The 23,484-nt window shown below is 35.5% G+C and overlaps 1 protein-coding gene across 1 annotated transcript; it reads right to left on the bottom strand.

The window, feature by feature from the left end:
• Window positions 1-15,208: 15,208 nt before the first annotated feature.
• Window positions 15,209-23,066, bottom strand: LOC131821062 (cytochrome b-c1 complex subunit 7-like). The gene is made up of 2 exons (XM_059156840.1): window positions 23,048-23,066; window positions 15,209-15,498 (listed from the first exon to the last, which is right to left on the bottom strand). Exons 1-2 carry the CDS (start codon window positions 23,064-23,066, stop codon window positions 15,293-15,295), a joined length of 225 nt encoding a protein of 74 aa, XP_059012823.1. The 3' UTR covers window positions 15,209-15,292.
• Between the last annotated feature and the right edge of the window lie 418 nt (window positions 23,067-23,484).

Below are 23,484 nucleotides of genomic sequence, written 5' to 3'. Positions count from 1 at the left end.
GAGCTCTTGGTCCCCGAAAAGGCTGAGTACTCCCTGCCTGCCCAGCGGGAAAATCTCAGGTTGTGATTGCTGCTTGGAACCTCTCTGGTGGTCTGGAGCTGCCCAGACAGCCCCCACTATTGTGGTTTTGATACAAGCAGGAGTTCCTGCGTCCCCAGGGACCTCAACTAGGAACATGCTCTGCCAGCGACCACAGGGGAATTTATGTGTTCTGCAGCACCCAGTGGGGAACAGACTGAGGCTTCTCTCTGAGAGGGAGGTCTGGGTGCAATTTTCTTTCCTCTAAACTTCCAAAAACCATCAAAAGCCACCAAGGGGAGAGAAAACAAATGAACAAACATAAAAACCTCCAGAGAACAAAAGCCTGAAAAGCCGGTTTCCACAGAGCCCACCCCCTTGAGGGGGTTGGGAGGACTTAATGCAGGAAACACTGCCTGAAAACCCATGCGGCAGGCCCCTCCCCCAAAAACCCAACCAAAGGAAAAACAAACAAAAAACAAAACAAAAACAAAACAAAACAAAAAACGACCAGAGAATAACCACCACTACTTCATAGATACAACTATTATTTTTAATTCGTTCCCACTATTCTGGTTCATTTCTAATTTTTTTAATTTTTTATATAGATACTTTTTTAGTTTATTTGCCATCACAGTGAGATGTCCAGTACATCAAATTCCAAAATAAGCTTTTAACCTGAACTTATTGATACATATGCCTGTTTTTCTTTTGCTTTTCTATTTTTTTAACTTTTTAAAATTTTATTTTAGTTTAATCTAGTTCATTCTTTTCTTTATTTTTTTTTAATATTCATATAGAGTTAAACTTCAAGGTAATCTCCTTTCCCCAATCGATGCTACCCCTATAGGTAAACCAATTTTTAATCACCCATTATCTTACGAAAGTTGAATCCTTTAAGAAAGATAACAAGATACATCCAGGAAGAATCAAAATAACGTTCCTCGCTTACACTGAGGATTTATAACCACTCTCCCAACTTTTTCTTCAACCACTGTTTCTGTGTATTTGTGTTTGTCCTGATAGTATATATATCTTATACTTTGAGTTCTTTTTGACCAGTTATTTTTGTTGTTGTTGTGGTTGTTTGATTGTTTTGCTTTTATATATATATAAAACAATATTTTATATATATATTTCTTTCTTTCTTTCTTTTTTTAAAGATTTTATTTATTTATTTGACAGAGAGAGAGATTACAAGTAGGCAATAGGCAGAGAGGCAGGCAGAGAGAGAGAGGAGGAAGCAGGCTTCCCGCTGAGCAGAAAGCCCGATGCGGAGCTCAATCCCAGGACCCTGGGATCGATCATGACCCGAGCCGAAGGCAGAGGCTTATATATATTTATATTTATTTATATATATAGCTATATATAACAATATATAAAACAATATATAGTTATATACATAAATATATATATATGAATATAAATATATATAAATATATATGGTTTTATATATAAATATATAACTACATTTGTTATATGTATTGTTTTATATATTATATTGTTTTATATATTGTTATATATAAAACAATATATTTTTATATATATAAAAGCAAAACAATATATATATTATATATATAAGTTATATATAAGATATACATATATATAAAAGCAAAATAATATATATAATATATATATACCTCTTGTCATATACTTTTATCCATCTTTTTGTTTGTCTGTTTTTGTTTATATACTTCATAAATCTCTCCTTGAGGCCCATTTGAGTTGAACCTTCTCTTTTATCCTTCTTTTCTCTCTCTCTCTCTCTCTCTTCTTTCTTTTTTTCTTTCTTTTGGGTGGGGACTCTTGATTGCTCAGAAGCATTCCAGGGTACACCTTGACTGCACCATGGTTAATACCTCCAGCTACATTCGTTCAGTTATCTCTCACCAAAATGCTAGGAGGAGGAATGTCCAACAGAAGAAAAATATAGACGAGGGGCCTTCTGCAAAGGAGCTAATTGCTATCGACATAGACGATATGTCAGAAAGGGGATTCACGCTAACAATTATCTAGGCAATAGCTAGGTTGGAGAAAGCCATGGATGACCAAATGGAATTGATTAAGGCAGAACTGAAAGCCACCAGGGATGATGTTCAAAATGCTCTCAATGAGTTCCAATCTAATCTAAATTATCTCAAAGCTAAGGGTAACTGAGACAGAAGATAGAATTAGTGATCTGGAGGACAAACAGATAGAGAGAAAGGATCAGGAGGAAGCCTGAGACAAACAGCTTAGAAGCCACGAAAACAGAATCAGGGAAATAAATGATGCCATGAAACGTTTCAATGTCAGAATTATTGGGATCCCTGAAGGGGAGGAGAAAGAAAGAAGTCTAGAAGATATAGTGGAACAAGTTCTCCATGAAAATTTTCCCAGTCTCATGAACGGAACCAGCGTTCATATACTGGAGGCAGAATGGTCTCTGATCAATATTATAGATTCTTGAAAGTCCTCAAGACACCTGATAGTAAGAATGAGGAATTACAATTGTAGAGAAACTCACTAGAAGGGAGCTAGGACAAAGAAGCCCCTTACATACAGAAGAAAGCCCATCAAAATAACATCAGACCTATCCACAGAGACCTGGCAAGCCAGAAAGGGTTGGCAAGTTATATTCAGGGCACATGCAGCCAAGAATACTTTACCTATCAAGACTGACATTCAAAATGGATGGAGAAATAAAGAGTTTCAAAGACCGGCAAGGCTTAAAAGAGTATGCGACCACCGAGCTGACACTGCAGGAAATATTAAGGGGGGTTCTATCAAAGAGGAAAAATCCTAAGAATATCATCTCTCAATAATCATTCTCAATATGAAGGCCTAAATGTACCCATAAAACAACATAGGGTTCCAGATTGGATAAAACGACAGGACCCATCAATGGGTTGTCTACAAGAGACCCATTTTGAACCTAACGATACACCCAGACTGAAAGTGAAGGCATGGAGAAGCATCTTTCATGCCAATGGGCTTCAAAAGAAGGCCGGGGTAGAGATTCTTATATCAGATAAATTAGATTTTAAACTAAAGACTGTAGTCAGACATACAGAAGGATACTACATCATTCTTAAAGGGACTATCCACCACGATGATCTAACAATTGTAAATATCTATGCCCCTAAGATGGCAGCAGCCAATTACATAAGAAAAATGTTAATCAAAATTAAGAGTCATATTGATATGAATACATTAATAGTAGGAGATCGTAACACCCTTCTCTCAGTAATAGGCAGATCATCCAAGCAGAAAATCAATAAAGAAACAAGAGAATTGAATGGCACATTGGACCAGATGGACCTCTTGGATATATACAGAACATTCCACCCTAAAATAACAGAATACTCATTCTTCTCCAGTGCACATGGAACTTTTCCAGAATAGACCACATACTGGGTCGCATATCAGGACTCAACCGATACCAAAAGACTGAGATTTTTCCCTGTATATTCTCAGATCACAATGCTTTGAAACTGGAGTTCAATCACAAGAAAAAGTTTGGAAGGAATTCAAACACCTGGAAGCTAAAGACCACCATGCTTAAGAATGCTTGGATCAACCAGGAGATCAAAGAAGAACTTAAACAATTCGTGGAAACCAATGAGAATGAACACACTTTGGTCCAAAACCTATGAGATACAGCAAAGGCTGTCCTAAGGGGAAAATATATAGCCATTCAAGCCTCGCTTAATAAAATTGAAAAATCTAGTATACACAGCTGTCTCTACCCCTTAAAGAACTGGAGAACAACAGCAAGTTAAACCAACACCACACACAAGAAGAGAAATAATTAAGATTAGAGAAGAGATCAATAAGGAAGAAACTAGAGATACAATAGAACATATCAATGAAACTAGAAGCTGGTTTTTTGAAAGAATCAATAAGTTTCGATAAACCATTGACCATGCTAATCCAAAATAAAATAGAGAGACCAAATTAATAAAATTATTAATGAAAAGGGAGAGATCACAGGTAACACCAAGGAAAGAGAAACAATCATCAGAGGTTATTATCAATGGTTATATGGCAATAAATTAAGCAACATAGATGAAATGGATGCATTCCTGGAAGACTATAAAATCCCAAAATTGAACCAGGAAGAAATTGATAAGCTGAATAGATCAATATCTAGTAAAGAAATTGAAGCTGTGATCAAAACCTCCCAAAAAACAAGAGCCCAGGACCTGATGGATTCCCTGGGGAATTCTACCAAACATTCAATGAAGAACTATCACCTATTCTCCTGAAGCTGTTTCAAAAAATTGAAACAAAAAACCAAACCAAACCAAAACAAACAAACAGACAAACAAACCAACAAAAAAAACTTCCAGACTCTTTTTATGAAGCCAGCATTACCCTGATCCCAAAACCAGACAAAGACCCTACCAAAAAGGAGAATTTCAGACCAATATCACTGATGAATAAGGATGCTAAGATTCTCAAAAAGATCCTAGCAAACAGGATCCAACAGCTCATTAAAAAGATTATCCACCATGACCAGGGGGGATCAATCCCTGGTTTACAATGATGGTTCAACCTTTGCAAATCAATCAATTTGATAGAACAAATCAAGAAGAAAAGAGAGAAGAATCACAGGGTTCCCTCAATCAATGCAGAAAAAACATTTGACAAAATCCAGCATCTGTTCCTGATTAAAATGCTTCAAAGTATTTGGATAGAGGGAATATTCCTGAACTTGATAAAATCTATCTATGAAAGAGCCACAGCAAATATCCTCAATGGGAAAAGCTCACAGCCTTCCCACTGAGATCAGGAACACAACAAGGATGCCCACTCTCACCACTCTTGTTCAAAATAGTATTAGAAGTCCTAGCAACAACAGTCAGACAACAAAGAGAAATAAAAAGTATACAAATTGGCAATGAAGAAGTTGAACTCTCTCTCTTTGCAGATGATATGATTCTTTATATGGAAAACCCAAAAGACTCCACCCCCAAACTACTAGAACTCATACTGCTATTCAGTAACGTGGCAGGATACAAAGTCAATGTACAGAAATCAGGGGATTTCTTATACACAAACAATGAAAATACAGAAAGGGAAATTAAAGAATTGATTCCATTTACTATAGCACCAAGAACAATAAGATACCTTGGAATAAACCTAACTAAAGAGATAAAGGATCTGTACTCGAGGAACTACAGACCACTCATGAAAGAAATTGAAGACACAAAAAGATGGAAGAGAATTCCATGCTCTTGGATCAGAAGAATAAACATTGTTAAAATGTCTATACTGCCTAGAGCAATCTATATTTTTAATGCCATTCCAATCAAAATTCCACTGGTATTCTTCAAGGAGCTGGAGAAAATAATCCTAAAATTTGTATGGAATCAGATGAGACCCCGAATTGCTAAGGAAATGTTGAAAAACAGAAATAAAGCTGGGGGCATCACGTTACCTGATTTCAAGCTTTACTACAAAGCTGTGATCACCAAGACAGCATGGCACTGGCATAAAAAGACACATAGACCAGTGGAACAGAGTAGAGAGCCCAGATATGGACCTTCAACTCTATGGTCAAATTATCTTTGACAAAACAGGAAAAAATACACAGTGGAGAAAAAACAGTCTCTATAATAAATGGTTCTGGGAAAACTGGACAGCTATATGTAGAAAAATGAAACTTGACCATTCTCTTATGCCGTACAGAAAGATAAACTCAAAATGGATTAAAGACCTCAATGTGATACAGGAATCCATCAGAATCCCAGAGGAGAACATAGGCAGTAACCTCTTTGACATCAGCCATGGTAATTTCTTTCAAAATATTTCTTTCCAAAGGCAAAGAAAACAAAAGTGAAAATGAACTTTTGGGACTTCATCAAGATCAAAAGCTTTTGCACAGCAAAGGAAACAGTCAAAAAAACAAAGAGGCAACCCATGGAAAGGGTGAAGATATTTGCAAATGACAGGACAGACAAAAGGTTGATATCCAGGAGCTATAAAGAACTCCTCAAACTCAACACACACAAAACAGATAATCATATCAAAAAATGGGCAAAAGACATAAACAGACATGTCTCCAATGAAGACATCCAAATGGCTATCAGACACATGAAAAAATGTTCATCATCACTAGGCATCAGGGAGATTCAAATTAAAACCACATTGAGATACCACATCATACCAGTTATAATCGCCAAAATTAGCAAGACAGGAAACAACGTGTGTTGGAGAGGATGTGGAGAAAGGGGAACCCTCTTCCACTCTTGGTGGGGATGCAAGTTGGTGCAGCCTCTTTGGAGAAGAGTGTGGAGATTCCTCAAGAAATTAGAAATAGAGCTTCCCTATGACACTGCAAGTGCACTACTGGGTATTTACCCCAGAGATTCAGATGTAGTGAAAAGAAGGGCCATCTGTACCCCAATGTTTATAGCAGCAATGGCCACGGTTGCCAAACTGTGGAAAGAACCAAGATGCCCTTCAAGGTAGAATGGATAAGGAAGATGTGGTCCATATACACTATGGAGTATTATGCCTCCATCTGAAAGGATGAATACCCAACTTTTGTAGCAACATTAATGGGACTGGAAGAGATCATGCTGAGTGAAATAAGTCAAGCAGAGAGTCAATTATCATATGGTTTCACTTATGACATAACAAATGGCATGGAAGACATGGGTAGATGGAGTGGAGAAGGGTGTTGAGGGAAATTGGAGGGGGAGATGAACCATGAAAGACTGTGGACTCTGAAAAAGAACCTGAGCGTTTTGAAGGCACAGGGGTGGGAGGTTGGGGGAGCCAGGTGGTAGGTATTATGGAGGGCAGGCATTGCATGGAGCACTGGGTGTGGTGCAATAACAATGAATTATGGTACACTTAAAAGAAATTAATAAAAAAAAAGGAAACAAACATACAACATACCTATAAGGGAAAACCTATAAGCCATCAACAGATTTTTCTTAAGAATGTTTGCAGGCCAGAAGTGACTGCCATGACATATTCAAAATGCTGAAAGGAAAAACTTATAAGCAAGCATACTCTATCAGACAAGATTATCTTTCATATTTTCAAGAGAGATAAAATTTGCCTCGAAAAACAAGGCAAGATAACATAAAAGAGATTATCACCACTAAACTAGCCTTATAAGAAATTTGAAAGGGTCTTCTTTTATATTTTTTTTTTATTTTTTAAAAATTTTTAATGAAAATCACAAACATGGGGAGATTAAACAACATGATACTAGCATGATACAACATAATACTAAACAATTGATGGATCAATTAAGTAATCAAAGAATAAATTTTTAAAATTGCATGGAGACAAATTAAAGTGAAAACATGAAGTCCAAATCTTTGGAACACAGGTAAAGCCATTTTAAGAGGGAAATACATAGTGAGAGAAGCCTACCTCCAGAAACAAGAAAAAGCTCAAATAAACAATCTAAGCTTACACCTAAAGGAACTAGAAAAAGAACAATGAAAGCCCAGGGTGAGTAGAAGAAAGCAAATAATAGAAATCAGAGGGGAAACAATCAGAGAAGAAATAAGTAATGTAGAGGCTAAAAATTAATATAAAAATCAATGAAACCAAGAGGTGGTACTTTGAACAGATAAACAAAATTGACACATCTTTAGCCAGACTCATTAAGAGAAAAATAGAAAGACCCCAAATAAATAAAATGAGAAAGAAAAGTAACAAATGACACCTGAGTAAGATTTTAAGATAATAATATGAAAATTATACACCAAAAAACTGGACAACCTATACAGGAAATGGATTAATTCCCTGAAACATACAATCATCCAAAACTGAGCCAGGAAGAAATTTTTAAAAAATGAATAGATTGATTATAAGTAATGAAACAGAATTGGTAATCAAAATATACCAAAAAATAAATGTCCAGGACCAGATGAATTCACAGATGAATTCTATCAAAAAGTTAATAGCTCTGTTCCTCAAAGTATTCCAAAAAATATAAAAGGAAGAAAAGCTTCCAAATACATTTTACAAAGCCAGCATTACCCAATACCAAAACTAAAGACAACACAAAAAGAGAAAACTACAGTAAAATGCCCTGATGATAAAAGAAGCAAAAATCCACAACAAAGTATTATCAATTGAATGTAACAATACATTAAAGAGATCATTAATTATGATCAGGTGGTATTTATTCCCAGGATGAGAGGATGGTTTAAGATCAGCAATTCAATTGTCATATACCACATCATCAAAATGAAGGACAGAAATTATATGATCATTTTAATAGATGTAGAAGAAACATTGGCAAGATTCAACATCCTTTCATAATGAAAACTCAAAAAAGTGGAATTAGAGGTAACAGATCTCAACACAGAAAAGCCATGTATGAAAACCCTATAGCTAACATCATACACAATGGTGAAAAACTGAGAGCTTTCACTCTAAGGCCAGGAACAAGAGGATGACCAATCTTGCCACTTTTTTTTTTTTCAACATAGTACTGTAAGTTCTAGTCACAGCAATAATACAAGGAGAGAAATAATAGACATATATAGTAACAAGGAGAGCAATAATAGACATATATAGTAGTAGAAAGAAAGTTCAACAGTCACTGTTTGCAGATGATATGGCAGTATACACAGATAATCCTAGACTCTACCAAAAATCTACCAGAAGTAATAAACAAATTCAGTGAAATGGCTGGATACAAAATCAATATCCAGAAACTGGCAGTGTTTTATATAGTAACTATGAAGTCATGAGAAAAGTACTTTAAAAAGGCAACACGATTTATAATTGCACCAAAAAGGGAAAAAAAAAGAAAAAGAAAACCTAGGAACATACTAAACCAAAGAAGTGAAAGACTGAAAACTATAAAACAGTGATGAAAGAAATTGAAAATGACATGAACAAATGGAAAGATATCCCATGCCCAAGGATTGGAAGAACTAATGTTGTTAAAATGTCCATAATACCCAAAACTATCTACAGATTAAGTGCAAACTGTATCAAAATACCAATAGCATTTTTCACTCCTGGAACCACAGAAGGTCCCCAATAGCCAAAGCAGTCCTGAGAAATAACAAAGCTGGAGGTATCACAACCCCTGATTTCAAGATATACTACAAAGCTGTGGTAATCAAAACAGTCTGATACTGGGGGAAAAAAATAGACATTTAAAATCAATGGAACAGAACAGATAGCCCAGAAGTAAACCCATAGTTATATGGTCAATTAATGTTCAACTAAAGAGGAAAGAATATACAATGAGGAAAAATACAGTGTTTTCAATGAATCATGTTGGGAAATTGGACAGCAAAAGAATGAAATTGGACTGCTTTCTTATACCATATATACCAAAATAAACTCAAAATTTATTAAAAATCCCAAATGCAAGACCTGAAATCGTAGAAATTCAAGAAGAAAGTGTAGGCAACCATTTCTCTGACATTAGTCATAGCAACAACTTTTTTTTTTATTATGTCTCTTAAGGTAAGGAAAACAAAATTTAAAAAATAAGCAATTAGGACTACATCAAAATAAAATGCTTTTGCACAGCAAAGGAAACCACCAATAAAACAAAACAAAACAAAACAAAAAAAACTACCTGCTGAATGGGAGAGTGGGAGAAGATATTTGAAAACCATATATCCGAGAAGAGGTGAATATCCAAAATATTTAAAGAACTCATACAAGTCTGCACCAAAAACAAACAAACAAAAAAAAAACAAATAACAACAAAACCCCCAAAACAATTCAATTTAAAAATGCTCAGAAGACCTAAATGGACATTTTTCCAAAGAAGTCATATAGATGACCAAAAGACACACGAAAAGATGCTCAACATCACTCATCATCAGAGAAACGACAATCAAAACCCCAATAAAGTATCACCACACACCTGTTAGAATGGCCAAAATACACACACACACACACACACACACACACACACACAAAACCAAGAAAGAATAAGTACTGGGAAGGATGTGGAGAAAAATGAACACTTGTATCAGTGGAAATGTAAATTGGTACAGCCACTGTGGAAACAGGTATGGAAGTTCCTCAAAAAATTGAAATTGAAAATAAAAAAAAAAATCATGTGATTTAATAATTCCATATTGGATATTTACCCAGATAAAATCAAAACACCAACTCAAAAATATATATGAGCCCCTATGTTTATTGACAATAGTTGAGACATGGAAACAACCTAAATGTCCATCAATGGATAAATGAATAATGAAAATTATATATCTATATAATATCTATATTATATATCTATATATCTATATATATCTATATCTATTTATATATATAATAAAATATATACAATAGAGGAGTACACATCCATAAAGAATGAGATCATGCCATTTGTGACAACATAAATGGATCTAGAGTGTATTATGCTAAGTGAAATAAGTCATACTGATAAAGATAAATACCATTTTATTCCACTCAAAAGTGGAATTTAAAAAAATGAATAAATAAAGAGCAGAATCAGATCTATAAATGCAGAGATAAAAATGATAGTTGCGAGAGGGAGGGGGAAAATTGATGAAGGAGAAAGATACAGGCCTCCAGTTATGGAATGAATAAGTCATGGGAATAAAAGGCACAGCATAGGGAATGCAGTCAATGATACTGCAATAGTGTTTTATGGGAACAGATGGTAGCTATACTACATTTAGGTGAGCATAATATAAGGTATAGAATTGTTGAGGGACACCTGTGAGGCTCAGTTGATTAATCATGTGCCTTCAGCTCAGGTCATGATCCCAGGGTTTTTATAAATAAATCTTTAAAAAATATGCTTATGGAAACATTCTCTGTATAGTTTTTTCCTTTGGATTGTTGTTCATAGAGGTTTCATGGTAATATTTTACATTAAATATGTTAAAATTACATATTCAAACTACAATGGAACTTTGTCTTTTGGACATACATTTCAGTTCAGCTTTCTCTTCTTCTATTGCATTACATTCAGTTACTACTATTACCTTCTGTCTCTATTATTCACTATTTGTGTGACCTTTGTTGAGTTACTTAATCCCTCTGAAACTCAAGATTTTTACTTTTTGTTTTTTGTTTTGTTTTGTTTTTACAAAAGTTGCATTAATAGTATCTAACTAAAAATATGTGATGGAAAATGATTTTTGAAAGGTGGTAGCATAATATCCGACACTGATCTATTACTGAAGAAATATGCTTATTCTATGATTTTCTGTAGGATTAGCCCCACATTATTAGTCAATAATATCAATCAGAAACTGACATTACTACTGAATATTTAGTGAGAGATTTTTGCTATATTTTAGGAAGGACCTTTTGTCTGAATGAAAGGGGGAATTCAGAGAGGGGATAGTAGAAATCCCCCCCTCACAGTCTATTCTTAGAAGTAATTAGAAATTACTGAGGAAACTGAGAGATGGATTCCCCCTCTTCTCAGTACTCTTGTCACAGAAACACAAGGAGAGTAGAACCTTCTGAAAGAGGACCATATGATAAGTGGAGATCAATGAGACAGCATCACTGGGTGGTTCAGGTAAATTTAAAAGTACAGTAACTTAATAATGCAGTAGATTACATCTGGCTCTGCTATTTAATAGTTTTGATATCTTTGACAAGGTACTTAATCTCTGTAAACCTGTATCCTTATATTTAAACATTGAATAGGAATATTATGTACCTCAAAGGTTATTAGGTAATGAATAAATACTATATTTCATATACAATATCTTTCATATATCAATTATTCAACAAAATACCAGTAATATAACTTTTACCATTTCAACTCACCTATTCATTAAAGAAATCAACACCCTACTGAGACACACTTTTTTCTCATTAATCAAAAACTATGAGCTAACCTCCTTCTAATGAGTCCCTAAAGCAGTCTTGACATTTGGACACTTCAGAAATTGCATTTTTCTAAGAAATTAAAATACAGACCATCAATAATATAATTTTAAATTATGTTTTTGTTAAAATTATATTGTCAAAGAACCCCAATTGTCAATCTTTTAGTTTCTTTTGAATTATATACTTGAGAAATAATCTATATTTATAAAAATATGTTATGAAATTATCACTTTTTAAAAATTATTCTGTTTATTTATTTGACAGACAGAGATCACAAGTAGGCAGAGAGGCAGGCAGAGAGTGGGGGGGAAGCAGGCTCCTTGCTGAACAGAGAGCCCAATGAAAAACTCAATCCCAGGACCCTGGGATCATGATCTGAGCCAAAGGCAGAGGCTTAATCCACTGAGCTACCTAGGCACCCCCAAATTCTCACTTTTTAATTATCCTCTATTATGCCTCACATCGGTAGTCATTTTTGCCTGCTGGATATATCTGCCATATATCCAGAAAGTACCACAGTGGTTGGCACATACTAGGATCTTAATAAACACTCATCAAATGAATTCACTCAGACTGAATTTTCCCTAAGCATACAAATAAATAATTTCAAAATACAAATATACAATAATTCTGAGAAAACTGATGAATTTCTAGCAAAATAATCAAAGTTTCTAAGAATATAGGTATATGAAATAATCACAAATATATCTTAGATGACTGTTGATTCGTGTTTCTAAACCCAGTTTCATTGTGGGAAGGGGGTTTTCCATACCCCCAACAGGCAATTCTCCAACACTATTTGGGTGTCTTATAATTTAACTAAATTCTCACGCTGTCTACCTAAATATAGCAAAAGATCCACTGGTTAAGTGTTCAGTCCTACAGGACTGCTCTTCCCACTTAGGACAACAATTATAAACCCAGGTTGTCTATCACCTGTGCTTCTGACCACGTGACTATAGATTGGCAGTTCTAGTGACCCCTTCCTTGGACTTCTGGTGCCAGTCACAAGTACAGGTTGTTATCTATACTTCTGACTGACTGGCTATAAATCAGAGGTTCTCATGACCCCATCCTCTGGTTTGATAAGTTCGCTCAAGAAGATCATAGAACTCAGGTAGACATTTTACTTAATAGATCACTGGTTTATTATAAAATGATATAACTTAGGAACAACCAAATGGAAGAGATGCATAGGGGATGGTATGGGGAAAGGGCATGGAGCTTCTCTGCCCTCTCTGGTGTGGTACACTCTCAGCACCTCAGCTTGTTCACCTACCTGAAATTCTTAACCCCACTCTTAGGTTTATGTGGACACCCCATTACATAGTCTTGGTTGATTAAATAATTGGTCATTGGCTATCAGTTCAAACTGCAGCCCCTCTCCCCTCCCAGGAGGTCAGGTGATGAGACTGAAAGTTAAAAGTTCCAACTACCTAATCATATGGCTGGTTTCCTTGGAAAATTCCCCCACTCCCTACCCCTATATTAGGTACAGTCTAAAAGATACATCATTGACAAAACAAAAGACACATAAGCAGCTCTCCTAACTTAGGTATTTCCAAGGGTTTTAGAACCTTTATTCCAGAAACTGGGATGAAGACCCAGTGTATATCTTATTATAAATTGTAATATCACAACCCAGTATTTTGTTCATTTTAAAAACATTCTGCAAACCTCTGTGAATGTCTTTATCATTTCAGACACATAAAAACACATTTAAGGTTTTTTTTTCCATTTTTTTGGACACATAGAGAGTACAAGTAGGTAGAGCAGCAGGTAGAAGGAGAGGGAGAAGCAGGCTCTCTGCTGAGCAGGGAGCCCAATGTGGGGCTCCATCCCAGGATGCTGGCATCATGACCTGAGCCGAAGGCGACTGAGTCACCCAGGCACCCCTAAAAATGTATTTAAGAGAAAACAAGTAGATCACTGTGTCCTTAGTTCAGAAAACTGAATGACTAAGCAACTCAGCAAAATTTCTGCACAATTATAATTCATCCCCAGAGTGATTCTACAGTGAATTTCTATTATTTTAAAATTTATTTTTATTTTTTCAGTGTTTCAAGATTCATTGTTTATGCACTACACTCAGTGCTCCATGCAATAGTGCCCTCCTTAGCACCCACCACCAGGCTCACCCATTCCCCCACCTCCCTCCCCTCCAAAACCCTCAGTTTGTTTCTCAGAGTCCACAGTCTCTCATGTTCCATCTACCCCTCCAGTTTACTCCAATTTACTTTTCCTTTACTTCTCTTAATGTCTTCCATGTCATTCCTTATGCTCCACAGTGAAACCATATGATAATTGACTTTCTCTGCTTGACTTATTTTACTCAGCATAATCTCCTCGTATCATCTATGTTGATAAAAATGTTGACAGAAGAGGAATGTTCCATTATTTTGAGTGAAAGCTGGAGCTTACCATAATGGAAATTTTCTTTGGCCACATCTCATAGACTCTTACTATTTGCTTTCCATCCTCTCATTTATCTTATCTATCCTTTACCATAAGTATTGAACTCTTCAAGAAAGAACCAAGGGTACTGCAATTTATTTAAACAACAATATACCTGCATTTATTATTATTATCATTATTAATACTATATATTTATTTTACACTTCCATATAATTAATATAGAGTGCTACATTATTTCAGGTGTACAATATAGTAATTCAACAATTCTTTACCTTATTCATTGCTCTTCGTGATTAGTGCACTCTTAATCCCTCCACTTATTTTACTCATTTCCCTCACCACAACTCCTCTCCGGTAATCACCAGTTTGTTCTTTGTATTTAAGAGTCTGCTGAGGTTTTTTGTTTGTCTCTTTTTTTTCTTTGGTCATTTGTTTTCTTTCTTAGATTCCACATGAATCTATTGTTCTTCTTAGATTTCACATTAAGCTATTTGTCTTTCCCTTATTGACATATTTCACTAGCATTATACCCTCTAGATCCATTCATGTTGTTGCAAATGTTAGTACTTCACTCTTTTTTATAATTAATATTCCATTGTGTATATATACTACATACACTTTATCCATTCATTTATCAGTGGGCACTTGGATTGCTTCCATTATGTTATTGTAAATAATGCAAAAAGCTCATGGGAACATATATCTTTCTTAATTAGGGGGTTCATTTTCTTTGGGAAAATACTCAGTGGTGTAATTTCTGGATCATACATTAATCCTATTATTATTTTTTGAGGAACTTATAAAATGTATTCCACAGTGACTAAATAAGCTTGCATTCCCACTAACAATGCACAAAAGTTCCCTTTTTCACATCCTCACTAACACTTTTGTCTTCTGTTTTTGATTTTAGTAATTCTTTTTTTTTAATCATAATAGATATTTATTTAAAGCAATACATTTGCAGCTCAGATAGTTCTAAATTGTACATTTCAGCTTTATTCAACTTCTTAAAAATACTTGAGGGCAGATGCAATGACAGTTTTCAACTCCATGATTACTTCTTTGCCCATTCTTCTCTCTCTTTCCTTTCCCGAATAACTTCTTTGAGATACGGTTCAAGGTAGAATTTATCCTCCTTGTATTTTGTCCATTGCTCTTTAGGCAAGATTTGATGCCTCATGGTCAGGTCCAATGCCCTCTTAATTCGAAACATCCTGTCATTATAAAGGTTCTCAGGTAGCCTTCTTATGGCTTCTTCTTCTTTTTTTTTTTTTTTTTAAGATACATTACAGAAATATCTTCTTTATTTTTCTTTCTTTTTTTAATATAATTTTTTATTTTTTATAAACATATATTTTTATCCCCAGGGGTACAGGTCTGTGAATCACCAGGTTTACACACTTCACAGCACTCACCAAAGCACATACCCTCCCCAATGTCCATAATCCCACCCTCTTCTCACAAACCCCCTCCCCCCAGCAACCCTCAGTTTGTTTTGTGAGATTAAGAGTCACTTATGGCTTGTCTCCCTCCCAATCCCATTTTCTTTCATTTATTCTTCTCGTACCCACTTAAGCCCCCATGTTGCATCACCACTTCCTCATATCAGTGAGATCATATGATAGTTGTCTTTCTCCGCTTGACTTATTTCGCTAAGCATGATACGCTCTAGTTCCATCCATGTTGTCGCAAATGGCAAGATTTCATTTCTTTTGATGGCTGCATAGTATTCCATTGTGTATATATCCCACATCTTCTTGATCCATTCATCTGTTGATGGACATCTAGGTTCTTTCCATAGTTTGGCTATTGTGGACATTGCTGCTATAAACATTCGGGTACACGTGCCCCTTTGGATCACTACGTTTGTATCGTTAGGGTAAATACCCAATAGTGCAATTGCTGGGTCATAGGGCAGTTCTATTTTCAACATTTTGAGGAACCTCCATGCTGTTTTCCAGAGTGGCTGCACCAGCTTGCATTCCCACCAACAGTGTAGGAGGGTTCCCCTTTCTGCGCATCCTCGCCAGCATCTGTCATTTCCTGACTTGTTGATTTTAGCCATTCTGAATGGTGTGAGGTGATATCGCATTGTGGTTTTGATTTGTATTTCCCTGATGCCGAGTGATATGGAGCACTTTTTCATGTGTCTGTTGGCCATCTGGATGTCTTCTTTGCAGAAATGTCTGTTCATGTCCTCTGCCCATCTCTTGATTGGATTATTTGTTCTTCTCAGGACTGCCTTTGTTGTGTCCCACAGATTTTGAACCGTTGTATTTTCATTATCATTTGTTTCCATGATTTTTTTCAATTCTTCTTTAATTTCCCGGTTGACCCATTCATTCTTTAGAAGGATACTGTTCTTTGGGTGTTGAGTTTGCTAAGTTCTTTATAGATTCTGGACACTAGTCCTTTATCTGATATGTCGTTTGCAAATATCTTCTCCCATTCTGTCAGTTGTCTTTTGATTTTGTTAACTGTTTCCTTTGCTGTGCAAAAGCTTTTGATCTTGATGAAATCCCAATAGTTCATTTTTGCCCTTGCTTCCCTTGCCTTTGGCGTTGTTCCTAGGAAGATGTTGCTGCGGCTGAGGTTGAAGAGGTTGCTGCCTGTGTTTTCCTCAAGGATTTTGATGGATTCCTTTCACACATTGAGGTCCTTCATCCATTTTGAGTCTATTTTTGTGTGTGGTGTAAGGAAATGGTCCAATTTCATTTTTCTGCATGTGGCTGTCCAATTTTCCCAGCACCATTTATTCAAGAGGCTGTCTTTTTTCCATTGGACATTCTTTCCTGCTTTTTTTTTTAATTTTTTTATTTTTTATAAACATATATTTTTATCCCCAGGGGTACAGGTCTGTGAATCACCAGGTTTACACACTTCACAGCACTCACCAAATCACATGCCCTCCCCAATGTCCATAATCCCACCCCCTTCTCCCTTCTTTCCTGCTTTGTCGAAGATGAGTTGACCATAGAGTTGAGGGTCTATTTCTGGGCTCTCTATTCTGTTCCATTGATCTATGGGTCTGTTTTTGTGCCAGTACCATGCTGTCTTGATGATGACAGCTTTGTAATAGAGCTTGAAGTCCGGGATTGTGATGCCACCAACGTTGGCTTTCTTTTTCAATATCCCTTTGCCTATTCGAGGTCTTTTCTGGTTCCATATAAATTTTAGCATTATTTGTTCCATTTCTTTGAAAAAGATGGATGGTACTTTGATAGGAATTGCATTAAATGTGTAGATTGCTTTAGGTAGCATAGACATTTTCACAATATTTATTCTTCCAATCCAGGAGCATGGAACATTTTTCCATTTCTTTGTGTCTTCCTCAATTTCTTTCATGAGTACTTTATAGTTTTCTGAGTATAGATTCTGTGCCTCTTTGGTTAGGTTTATTCCTAGGTATCTTATGGTTTTGGGTGCAATTGTAAATGGGATTGACTCCTTAATTTCTCTTTCTTCTGTCTTTCTGTTGGTGTAGAGAAATGCAACTGATTTCTGTGCATTGATTTTATATCCTGACACTTTACTGAATTCCTGTATAAGTTCTAGCAGTTTTGGAGTGGAGTTTTGGGTTTTCCACATATAGTATCATATCATCTGATTTGATTTCTTCTTTGCCGATTTGGATGCCTTTAATTTCCTTTTGTTGTCTGATTGCTGAGGCTAGGACCTCTAGTACTATGTTGAATAGCAGTGGTGATAATGGACATCCCTGCCGTGTTCCTGACCTTAGCGGAAAAGCTTTCAGTTTTTCTCCATTGAGAATGATATTTGCGGTGGGTTTTTCATAGATGGCTTTGATGATATTGAGGTATGTGACCTCTATCCCTACACTTTGAAGAGTTTTGATCAGGAAGGGATGCTGTACTTTGTCAGATGCTTTTTCAGCATCTATTGAGAGTATCATATGGTTCTTGTTCTTTCTTTTATTGATGTGTTGTATCACATTGACTGATTTGCAGATGTTGAGCCAACCTTGCAGCCCTGGAATAAATCCCACTTGGTCGTGGTGAATAATCTTTTTAATGTACTGTTGAATCCTATTGGCTAGTATTTTGTTGAGTATTTTCGCATCTGTGTTCATCAAGGATATTGGTCTATAGCTCTCTTTTTTGGTGGGATCCTTGTCTGGTTTGGGGATCAAGGTGATGCTGGCCTCATAAAATGAGTTTGGAAGTTTTCCTTCCATTTCTATTTTTTGGAACAGTTTTAGGAGAATAGGAATTAGTTCTTCTTTAAATGTTTGGTAGAATTCCCCCGGGAAGCCGTCTGGCCCTGGGCTTTTGTTTGTTTGGAGATTTTTAATGACTGTTTCAATCTCCTTACTGGTTATGGGTCTGTTCAGGCTTTCTATTTCTTCCTGGTTCAGTTGTGGTAGTTTATATGTTTCTAGGAATGCATCCATTTCTTCCAGATTGTCAAATTTATTGGCGTAGAGTTGCTCATGTTCTTATAATAGTTTGTATTTCTTTGGTGTTAGTTGTGATCTCTCCTCTTTCATTCATGATTTTGTTTATTTGGGTCCTTTCTCTTTTCTTTTTGATAAATCGAGCCAGGGGTTTATCAATTTTATTAATTCTTTCAAAGAACCAGCTCCTACTTTCATTGATTTGTTCTACTGTTTTTTTGGTTTCTATTTCATTGCTAAATCTAAGTTTAAAAAGTTAAAGATCTATCAATGAAATAGATCTTTAACTTCTTAAACTTAGATTTAGCTTGGTATAATTTTCTTCAAGATTTTTGCATCTATGTCCTTCAGATGTAGACCTGCAGTTCACTTTTTGTTTTAATGACTATTTTTAGTTTTGGTATCAGGGTAATGTTAGTCTCATCGAATGAATTTGGATACTTTTCTTTCTCTTCTATTTTTTCAAATAGTTTGAGAAGAAGGTATTAACTTTTTAAAAAATGTTTGCTAGAATTCATCTGTGAAGCCATCTTGTCTCAGATTTTGTTAGTTGGGAGGTTTTTAATTACTGATTTAGTTTCATTGTTGCTAATCTGTGTATTCGTATTTCATATTTTTTTTCTGATTCAGTTTTGGGAGGTTATATGATTTTAGGAATTTATCCATTTCTTCTAGTTATTTTAATTTGTTGCCATGTAATTTTTCATAATATTCCTTTATAATCTTTTGAATTTATGTGAATGTGGGTGTTTTTTCTTCTCTTTCATTACTGATTTTGAGTCTCAGCTCTCTCTCTCCCTCCCTCTCCTCCTTCTCTCCCAATAAATCTGGCTAAAATTTCATCAATTTTGTTGATCTGTCCAAAGAAACAGATTCTAGTTTAATTGAATTGTTTTATTGTTTTTGTTTGTTTGTTTTTACTTTGTTTTTAGCTTCTATTTATTTTTGTCTGTCTTAATATTTATTCTTTACTCCATTTTTTAAAAATTCCAGTTAGTTAACTTGCAGTTTAATATTGGTTTTAGGAGATAGAATTTAGTGATTCATCACTTACATACAACACCCAGGGCTCATCACAAGTGCCCTCTTTAATACTCATCACCTGTTTAACACATTCATCTGATCCACTTCTACTCCAGTAACCTTCAGTTTGTTTTCTATAGTTAAGAGTCTGTTTCCTGGTTTGCCTCACTACCCCCCCACACACACCATGTTCATTGTTCATTGAAATCATATGGTATTTATCTTTTTTTACTGCCTTATTTCCCTTAGCAGAATACTCTCTAGCTCCATCCAAATCATTGCAAATGGCAAGATTTCATTCTTTTTTTTTTCTTGGTGAATGAATAATATTCCATTCTATCTTTATACCACATCTTTACCCATTCATCAGTCAATGGACCTTTGAGCTCCTTCCATAATTTGACTATTGCTGATAATGCTATTATAAATATTAAAATGAATGTATCCCTTAAAAAAAAAACCTTCAGTATTTTTGTACACTTTGTGTAAATACCTAGTAGCAAAATTTCTCAATTGTAGGGTAATTCCACTTTTCATTTTTAAGGAGCTTTCTTACTGTTTTCCAAACAGGCTGTACCAGTTGGCGTGTCAGTAATAGTATAAAAGTGTTCCCCTTTCTCCACATCCTTGTCACAACTAGTTTCCTGTGTTGTTAATTTTACCCATTCTGACTGGTGTTAGGTGATGTCTCATTGTAGTTTTGATTTGTATTTCCTTGGTGATGAGTGATGTTGAGCTTCTTTCCCTGTGTTTGTTAGCCATCTGGATGTCTTCTTTGGAAAAATGTCTATTCATATCTTCTTCCTATTTCTCAGCTGCATTATTTTTTTTGGGGGGGTGTTGAGTATGATAGTTCTTTATAGATTTTGGATACTAACCCTTTATCTGATATGTCATTTACAAATATCTTCTCCTATTGCATAAGTTGCCTTTTAGTTTTATTGTTTCCTCTGCCATGCAAAAGCTTTGTATTTTGATGAAGTCCCGGTATCTTATTTTTGCTTTTATTCCCCTTACCGCAGGAGATATATCTAGTAAGAAGTCGCCATGGCTAATGTCAAAGAAGTTGCTGCCTGTGTTCTCCTCTAAGATTTTGATGTTTTCCTGACTTACATTAGGTCTTTCATTCATCAGTCCCTGTCATTTCCCCAGCCAGTGGCTTTAGGAAAGTGTTCTCCTCCTGCATATCCCTGCATGCTCCACTCTCTATCACCTTTTTCTGCAACTAGGGCTCCCTCCCCTCCACAGCACCAGAGATCTCTTTCTCCCCTAAACCACACCTCTGCACTTCCTACCTTCCTCAATGTGGCAACATCGCTCCTTCTATCTGTGCAATTTGTGTGTGTGTGTGTGTGTGTGTGTGTGTTTTCTGTCAGTTCTCACGTTGACTTCTTGGGTGTTCAGAATGATTCCATAATTATCTAGTAGTATTTGAGGGAAGAGAGTAGCCTAGGGTCTTCCTACTGCACTATCATCTTAATGCTCTCCCCTACATTAGCATATTTATAAGACATCTAAATAAACTCTCTAGATAGACAAAATTACAAAAAAGAATGGGAATAATTTTTACCTAGTAAAATTTCTAAATATCTATAAAATCAAGAGCAAACACAATACATAAAGTAGAAACATTAAAAACAATTTGTCTAGATCTGTGTTAACAATTATTGCACATTGAACATCAGCTACAGTTTACTGACTTTAGTACCTAGACAAGGGTGCTTGTTGTCACCATTGTCCTGAAATCCTAATCATTAATTTAAGGCAAGAAAATAAATTAGTTATGGCATGAGAAAGGGTAACATGATTTTATACATAGATACTCAAAACAATTTATAGATAAATCATAGAATTAAGTAAAATTTTCTGCAAGGGATTATGGACATTGGGGAGGGTATGTGATTTGGTGAGTGCTGTGAAGTGTGTAAACCTGGTGATTCACAGACCTGGGGATAAAAATATATGTATATAAAAAATATATGTTTATAAAAAATAAAAAATAAAAAAAATAAAAAAATAAAAAAAAAAAAAAAAAAAAAAATTTTCTGCAAGGTGTTTGGATATAAATCTCTATACAAACTCAAATTGTATTTTTATATACCAAAAAGCAATAGAATTAAAATGTAATTTCTAAACGGTATTTGCTATTATATCAAAATATTTAAAAATTAATGATTTTATTTATTTATTTGTCAGAGACCGAGAGAGCTCAAGCAGAGGAAATAGCAGGAAGAGGGAGAGGCAGGCTCCCTGCTGAGCAATGAGCCTGATGCAAGACTCAATCCCAGGACCCTGGGATTATGACCTGAGCCAAAGGCAGATGCTTAACCAAGGGAGCCTCCCAGGTGTCCCTCATAATATAATTTTTTTTTAAAGATTTATTTATTTATTTGACAGAGAGAGATTACAAGTATGCAGAGAGGCAGGCAGAAAGAGAGAGGAGGAAGCAGGCTCCCTGCTGAGCAGAGAGCCCAATGCGGGACTCGATCCCAGGACCCTGAGATCATGACCTGAGCCGAAGGCAGCGGCTTAACCCACTGAGCCACCCAGGTGCCCAATATAAATCTTATTTAACATAAAATTTACCTTTATGAAGAAATTGCAAAACATTATTAAAAAGAGAGTAAAGAATATTTAAATAATGTTGATGTTATAGGCTGAATTGTGTCCCCCCAAAATTCATATTTTGAAACCCTAACAACTAATATGAGTACATCTAATGATAGGGACTTTAAAGAGATAACAATGTTTAAACGAACATTGTGGTCCTAATTCCATTAGACTGGAGTTTTTGTAAGAAGAGCAAAAACTCCAGAGATGTTTATCTCTTTCTCTCTATGCATGCACATAGAAGAAAGACCATGTGAGTATATAAGAATGTGGTTGTCTGCAAGCCAGAAAGAGAGGCCTTACCAGAAAGCAACCCTGATGGCACCTTGATCTAAGATTTACAGTCTCCAAAGCCGTGAAAAAATGAATTTCTATTATTTTAGCCACCCAGTCTGTGGTGTTTTGTAATGGCAGCCCTAGCAAACTAAAACACATGAGATATATGACCTCCTAGAACTCAGAGTTGACTCTTTTAGGACATAGAAAATAGATTTTAAAAACTCCTAGATTCAGTGCAATTACAATAAAAAATTAGTAAAGTTTTATTTGGTGTAACTTAATAATCTGATTTTGAAATTTATATTCAAGTGTAAATGCCCCCAAATGGCCAGAACACTTAAAGAAGAAAAACATATTAGAAAGATTTGCCTAGCCATGTATCAAACATCTTTTCTGAGATGCCCTTCAACAGATGAATGGATAAAGAAGATGTGGTCCATATAGCCAATGGAATATTAGTAAGTCATTAGAAAGGATGAATACCCAACTTGTACATCGGCATGGATGGGACTGGAGGAGATTATGCTGAGTGAAATAAGTCAAGCAAAGAAAGTCAATTATCATATGGTTTCACTTACTTGTGGAGCATAAGGAATAGCATGGAGGACATTAGGAGGAGGGAAGGAAAAGTGAAGGGGGGAATCAGAGGAGGAGGCAAATCACAAATGACTGTGGACTCTGAGAAACAAATAGGGTTTTAGAGGAGAGGGGGGTGGTGAACCTGGTGGTGAGTATTATGAAGGGCAAGGATTGCATGGAGCACTGGGTGTTACACATAAACAATGAATCTTGGAACACTACATCAAAAACTAATGATGTATGGTGACTAACATAACACAAAATTTATTAAAAAAAAACAATAAAAAGCGCTCTATCAAGTTAGTATAAGTAATGATGAAAAGATAGACAAATTGATAAAC

Source organism: Mustela lutreola, chromosome X (assembly GCF_030435805.1).
Source record: "Mustela lutreola isolate mMusLut2 chromosome X, mMusLut2.pri, whole genome shotgun sequence".
Classification (NCBI taxonomy): Eukaryota; Metazoa; Chordata; class Mammalia; order Carnivora; family Mustelidae; genus Mustela; species Mustela lutreola.
This window is presented reverse-complemented; position numbering and strand designations above follow the sequence as displayed.